This window comes from Haliotis rufescens, unplaced genomic scaffold (assembly GCF_023055435.1).
Source record: "Haliotis rufescens isolate VD_foot unplaced genomic scaffold, xgHalRufe1.0.p SCAF_9, whole genome shotgun sequence".
NCBI lineage: Eukaryota > Metazoa > Mollusca > Gastropoda > Lepetellida > Haliotidae > Haliotis > Haliotis rufescens.
In genome coordinates this window covers 20476818-20484522 of record NW_025964383.1, presented here as the reverse complement: position 1 = coordinate 20484522, position 7705 = coordinate 20476818, and the positions used below count along the sequence as shown (strand labels likewise).

The following is a 7705-nucleotide window of genomic DNA, read 5'->3' as shown; positions in this document are numbered from 1 at the left end:
CTGAGAAAAAAATGGTTTCAGTGTGGCCATGTTTCTGAGCTAAGCTGATCAAATATATTGTTTCTTTCGTAAAAGTCTATTGATAAAAGAAAAAAATAATAATATGTATTACAATGCAACTTTAAAAACCCGCTTCTGATTTTGAGGAATTGACTGCTGGAATCGATCCTGTGTCGTGCAAACAGAGGTTTTGATATCCACTGCAATAGAAAAGTTAGAGTTAGCTCCCTTACTCAACATGGAGGAAAGGGAGAATTTCCTTTGAATTTGTAAATTTTATCTTGAATAACTACTTTCTGCGTGAAGATAAGAGGGATTTGGACAGGTACTTTGTTCTTTTATTACCAATACTTTATGCATCATTTTATTTTCTTCAAATATGTTGACTGCGTGCCACGTCCGGGGTGTATTTCATGCACAGACCGAACGCAACATCGGATTTTCATCTCTTCATAATGCTTCCGTAGACTCTTACAACAAAATAGACACCCCTGCCGATACTAAGGATATATTTAAAGAATACATACTGAATATCGACAAAGACAACTATCCTGTGTCACTTATGGGCAATTGTCAGTGTTTAGACTCGAATTATATGGCTTGAAAGTAAATACTGACTTCACGCCGAAAGCGTTGTTGAATTCAGTACTCGAATCAAGATAGTTACAACAGTGAACATTGGGTAAGGGCATATGGCATATACTTCGATACCTACAGAAAACAATCTTGTGTGAACCTTATTTATTATTTCAACGTGGACGATAGGAAGAGCTGGTTCTTTTAGGCCTGTAAATATAGATATTCACCCTACTTCACTATTTGATGAGGTCGTTGTCAACACAGGTACTATAGAAATGTAACCTATGTACCCTTCTTTATACACAAATGACACCCATGTACCTTACTGTACTCACAAATGTCCCTAATCATGGCAATATTTGCGTTGCAAAAGTCAGGTTTGTAGAACACACCTGCGGCATATTGCGCTTGTGTTGCACTTGTGAATGATTTAACAGGACACTATGTTGACGGTTCTGTTTGTTTTTAATTCCTTGAGATAATTTCTGAGTGTTTCGTCACTTACCTGATTCAATTCTCAAATCAAAACAATAGAGCCCGCCTGTTCTTATTTCAGAAATGTGCATTTGTTTACAAACATGAGAAAAGTCTGGTCATGTGATCACTGTACACCAGCGGTGTGATCCCTGGAACACAACGGAATAAAGCGAGGAGAGCCGAGTAAGCTCAGGGGTAACCGGCTTCAAACAAACAAAGCTTTAGAACAGTGGGGGCGGTCGGGTAGCCTAGTGGTTAAAGCGTTCGCTCCTCACGCCGAAGACCCGGGTTCGATTCCCGGCATGGGTACAATGTGTGAAGCCCATTTCTGGTGTCCCCCGCCGTGATATTGCTAAAAGCGGTGTAAAACCATACTCACTCACTCACTTTCAAACAGTGGACTATATCAATAAAATTTCCACATTTCATGTCCATTTTGTTCTCACCAATGTTATGGCATTTTTTAGGTTACATGTATTTCACTGTTAACAGGACCAATTATGAGGGCCAATAACGAGGGAGAGGCTTTATGCACAGTTTTACATTATGGCATTGAATGCATCCAAAAGGTATGCATCGATAAAGGTACAGATGGTCGACATGAGGATTATGAGAATATGCAGGAAATACCAAACTTAACCCACCTGTTTGTAAAACGGACCCTCCCCAACATTTCCAAGGTTGAATTCTATACAGGGAGTCTTCATTATTAAAATTTGGGTAAACATTTTTAAAGCTTGTACATTTTGTCAACATCCTTAAATAGGCTGTACATGATGATATATGAATAAACCACCTGTGGTCGCTGTTTATCGTACAATAAAACACTGCAGGGAGAATAAGCTACTCAGGGCTGCGCCCCTCATGGTTTATTCTCCCTGCAGTGTTTTATTGTTCGATAAACAACTCCCATTTGTCGTTTGTTTCTAAAATAATATGTAGGTTCCTCGGCATGATAAAGCTAACCGATAGAAATGGTAACCATTGGTGTCATTTACAGATAAGTATATAAAAAAGAAAAGGTCAGGTAAGTACTTCTTTCCTGTGCTAACAAACAAACCAGACATCGCCCTTTACTATCGGATATCAGTACTGCCAGTACAATGGAACTCCAGATACAGGCTGTTTCCATAACAAAACAACCTCGCATGATAACCCATATTTGCCAGTCTGCGATTCCAACCTCTTGTCCATAACTAGGGGTACGGTCGGCCCAGTCGTCTAAGGCTCCGCGATTCGCTGTGCAGAGTTGTGTCCCTTGGGGACACCAGAAAGCTATGATTGTGGGTTTCTAGGTTTGTCAGCACAATACCCGTGCTCATGGGTTTCACCAAAGTTGTGAACATCTGAGACCTACATCACTTCAGGCTTTCCTCCCACATTAAGCTGATTGCACGCCGTGATATTACTGGAATACTGTAAAATGCGGCGTTAAACCCAACTCACTCACTCCTGTCCATAACTAGGTAATATGTATATTTAAATAGTATTCTTTCTGACCCGCACTCCTAGAAAGACTCTATAGCCATGTCAGTAATGGTGTTTGGTTTGTCGTGACCATCGAAATGTACAGTGTTAGTAACAGTTCATTTCTTGGTACAACTTCAGAATACTGGATACCTATGTGATGAAGCTCCAAATATGCAGTAACAATTAATCCGCTTGCATTTAACATAAATGGTTTATATTATTAAACCTCAAAACTGAATGGGTGGCACGGGTGGCCCAGTCATCTAAGGCACCGTGATTTGCTGTGCAGAGTTGCGTCACTTGGGCACGCCAGAAACCTATGATTGTTGGTTCTCATCCCAGTTCGCCCCGATTATGTTTCTAGGTCTGTCAGCACCATACCCGTGTTCGTGGGTTTCACCAAAGTTGTAAACTTCTGAGACCTGCATCACTTCAGGCTTTCCTCTCACATTAAGCTGACTTGCTGTGATATGACTGGAATACTGTTCAAAGCGGTGTTAAACCAAACTCACTCACTCACTCCAACACTGACAATAACACCAGTTTAAAAAATGTTTTGGTTTTTTATCTTTTATAGATCGAGGATGTCACTAGAAGGAAGTGGAGAAAGTGAATTTAGCATTATGCGGTGGACGGCGCTTGGAAAGGAGGTGTTGGACATGACGGCGCAGCAAGACAAGACGGCCAGCAGCAGCAATGATGAAATGGATGACAGGAGGGCCGACTCTCACACTGACCAGGGGATCATGTACGAGAACGGTGAGGTGAGCATGACTGACAGTTCTGGGTTCAGGACCACAGACACAAGTGAGAAGGCGCGTGACGTTAAAGGCGATGTTAAGGATGAAGCGAAGATGTCGGAGGTGGCACTGGACAATGGCAGCGAGCTGAGTCTGGATGCTGAGATCAAACTGTTGTATGGTAGTGATGAGGAGAAGAAACCTGCTGCAGTGAGGGCATCCAGCGTCCGGAGCAGTCTCAAGGAAGACAGTGTTGACAGTGTTAACGAGACCGAGGCGTCAGGGTATGGCGAGACCAGTGGAACAGACTCCAGCTCTAACTTTCCTGACAGTGACTTTTCCGATATGTCACGGAAAAGGAAAAGAGGTCATAAGTCAAGCAGCAGACTTGACAGCCTTGTGAAGAAAATAATGAAAAGGTCGACTGATCTACCTAAGGATAAGCCAACTGATAAATCCCTCACTACCACCTCAAATGAAGGCACTCCTGATGTTGCTAGTGAGAATTCTCAGAGTGATGCACCAGCAGTTGATGAAGATGCTCAAAGATTGTTCCAAATCAGAGCTTTCGCTGAAGGTCAAATGTCCTGCGAGGAGTCCTCGTTACCTGAGAGTGAGGAGAGCGAGGAATATGAAGAGTATTTTGTATCTCACCTGCACGCCATGGAAGATGAGGTGTCTTCAGAATCGGAAGAAAATAAGAAAACCGAGAAGGATGAAGATTACATCCCAACGGAAGGCACCGATGATGCAGAGGCGGAGGAGGAAGAAGAGGTGAAATCTGACGATGGTTCCAACTACAGTGATGACGAGTTTACTAAATTGGCCAAGAAGAAAAAGAAGTCAAAAGCGAAGCCGTTTGTGTGTGGAGTCTGTAACAAGGATTTCATCAGCGCTAAAATGTTAGAGGGGCATATGAAGTGTCACCTTGATCCCAAGTCCCTCACTTGTAATGTCTGTGGCAAGCTGTTTGACTTCCCATACAAGCTGAAGAACCATGCCAAAGTACATAATAAGTCATTCGAGTGTGATATCTGTGGTCGAACATTTAGTGATAGGGGAGGGTTCACTAGGCACAGGAACACACATTCAACAGAGAAATACACCCATGAGCAGAGTTCAAAGGAGGCACAGTCAAAGAGTGATGCTTCACCAAAACCGAGCGCCCAATCTGCTTCAGCCGAGAAGATGAAGTGTCACACATGTGGCAAAGAGTTTGAGTCCAAGAGTGAGCTGTCGTCTCACCTCAGCACCCACGCAGGCGTTTCAGGAGAAGATGCTGCAGCTGCTTCTAGTGAGAAGATGAAGTGTCACACTTGTGGGAAGGAGTTCACCTCCAAGGACAGCCTCAGTCGGCACTTGAAGACCCATACAGGGATTGTGTATGAGTGTGACATGTGTGATAAGACCTTCACGCAAGATGAAGAGTACACAGCCCATCTGAAAGCCCATGATGAGGAGGACGACAAACATGATGATGAACTGTACAAGTGTATGACCTGCGGGGACATGTTCCAGTCTCAGAAGGATCTGGACCAGCATCAGAAGAAGCACACGAAGAGCACGTTCATGTGCAACTCCTGTGGGTGGACCTTCACGGACGAGCGTCCTTACCAGGCTCATCTAAAGTCTCACAAGGCCGACGAAGGAGTCACCTGGAAGTGTAATAAATGCAAGCTAGAGTTTGCTCATAAGAATGATCTTCGGGAACATCTCAAGAAGCACATCAAGCGTACTTATAGATGCGAACAGTGTGGTAGAATCTTCACCGAGGAGATTCTGTACATCGCCCACCTGCGCAATCACAAAGCTCATGAAGATATAAGATGGAAGTGTAACAAGTGTAAGCTGGAGTTCAACAAGAAGGAAGAGCTCAAGGAACACCTAAAGATCCATATTAAACACACCTACATGTGCGACACGTGCGGGGAGACGTTTGCATATGAAAGCGACTACGCCGCCCATCTCAAGAAGCATTATTCGGATGAATTACTGAAATGCAACTTCTGTGAACTGAAATTTGTGTCTCGCATTGACCTGACTGATCACTTGAAGAGTCATGTGATGGAGCTTCAGATCTGCGTCACGTGTGGAGAGACCTTCACGGACCAGGCCAAGTACCTGAAACACATCAAGTTCCACAAAGCCATGCTGCGGTGCAGGAAGTGCGGAATCGTGTTTCCCAGTCGGGGGGAACTTGAGCTCCACATGAAGACCCACGTGCAACACATCTACGTGTGCGAGACCTGCAGCGATACCTTCACCAACGACAAGGAGTACACGGAGCATCTCAAGACCCACGATGCTCCGCAGGAAGAGGATGATGCAGATGATCTGCCTGTTATTGTCATTTCATAACTGGCTTCCTTCCGTGCTTGTTGTAGATGTTAGATATCGTGGACATTCATTGACAGAATTTGAAATATATTTTTCTTATGTACCCTGCCCCAGTCAAAGTCCCTTATGAATTTTGATTTTTCTTTTAATTTTGATTAATTTTGTTTTGTTTTGTTTTTAGTTCACATTCATGTTAGTCATAGTTTGATGGTTAACTTTTCTGACAAAGTGTTGATTTCTGGTGACAAATTCACACATATGATTTTAAACAGATCCCTCTCCAGTAAAGGGAGTGAAGTTAATATGGGTAGTGTCATGGTTGTATGTTCTTATGTCTACAGACTGAAGTTTGCAGGGCACAGGTGTCACTGCAATCTGTAAATGAAGAGTTGTGTTCCTTGGCTGTGCCAGGATCTGCTGGCATTAAAACCAACTCTGTAACTTTAGCATCTATGTGCAACTTTCAAGTTCCTAATGTCAAGATTCCTTTTGTATAATATGTTAGTACACTTGACTGAAGGATTCAGTATAGAAACGTGTTAAGTTGATGTGACCGAACAAAACTATCTCGCTGTCTGGGAAGTGACAGAATCTCATGTCTGCATCAGAAGATTTAATTCTACCATGTTGGACATCACAATGGGAGTCAGAAACTCTGTAGGTCAGTCCTGTGTTATTCCACAGATACCCAGAAAAATCCCTGATCTCAAAGATATTCGGCTTGACAACTACAAAATCATCCCAGTTTTCATGCCATTATTTTGTAATTTTCCACTAATGTCTGTCCATAGATAGGAACAGTTTGCTTCAGAGTTTGTGACTGTTTTCAATCTAGGCTCATACTTTGTTCCTAGTGGCCTGTAAAGATATTTGTCTCTCTTTACTAATCATTACCAATGAGATTGGTGTGTATCATGGAATATGAATTAGCTGACAAAGTGGTGTTGCTGGGACTGCCCATGCCTTATTTTGCCCCTTTAAACTTTCTTGAAGTGAACAGTGTGAAGAGACTGTCCTTTCCTATTTTCCATTTGCCGATTGATCATTTTAATTTTAGGGGGCACAGGTGGCCCATTCGTCTAAGGCGCCGCGATTCGCTGTGCAGAGTTGCGTCCCTTAGGCATGCCAGAAACCTATGATTGTGGGTTCAAATCCCGGTTCGCCCCGATTATGTTTCTAGGTTTGTCAGCACCATACCCGTGCTGGTGGGTTTCACCGAAGTGGCAAATGTCTGAGACCTGCATCACTTCGGGCTTTCCTCCCACATTAAGCTGACACGCCATGATATAACTGGAATACTGTTAAATGCGGCGTTAAACCCAACTCACTCACTCATTTTGATTTTATGAATACTGGTCCTGATTAATGGTCGCTGGTCTAATGGTCCACAGGAGTGCTGTGAGTGAATCCCACATTGGGAACTCCTCTGCCCCAGGAACATTGCTGAAATATTACTGAACTATTGCTGAAATGTTAATGGCATATCACTGGACTCATCTAGAATATTACTGGTATATTGGCGGAATATTACTGGACTATTGCTGGAATATTACTGGAATATTGCTAATGCTGGAATTTTAGATGAATATTGCTGGAATAGTACTGGAATACTGCTAGAATATTGCTAGAATATTCCAGGACAATTGATAGAATAGTATTTCAGTTTTCCTGGAATATTGATGGAATATTTATTATGGATGGAACATTGTTGGAATCAGCATTAAACCATACCAACCCACTTCTACTCCTTACTTAACTAGACACTGAAGAAGGATGTGTGGAGGATGGTGGAGTATTTCCATGAGGGTTTGGTCAGGCTGGAGTCTTATGCATGTACAATGATGTCATCCAAACATATTACGTTTCATTTTGATCAATAGAAACTACAATTATGTTGATGTCATCAATTATGTTTATGTTTTGGTGATTGTTAGAAAATAGTGAATGTTGAACAGTGGAGAGCTATCTATTGTCACAGTCCAGGAAGGGTATATTATTTGAGATGTTATTTTGCCTGAATTAAACATTTTACTCAGTGATAGAAGCCATGTGTAGAGGATATTTTACAATGAACATGGTGTTTCTATGTTACCATGGCTCCC

The 7705-nt window shown here is 42.5% G+C and overlaps 1 protein-coding gene across 1 annotated transcript; it reads left to right on the top strand.

Annotated features, from left to right (window-relative positions):
- Positions 1-225: 225 nt before the first annotated feature.
- LOC124144697 (zinc finger protein 569-like) lies at positions 226-6763 on the top strand. Its single transcript, XM_046514234.2, has 2 exons — positions 226-325; positions 3104-6763. Exon 2 carries the CDS (start codon positions 3111-3113, stop codon positions 5622-5624), a length of 2514 nt encoding a protein of 837 aa, XP_046370190.2. The 5' UTR covers positions 226-325; positions 3104-3110; the 3' UTR covers positions 5625-6763.
- Positions 6764-7705: the final 942 nt, after the last annotated feature.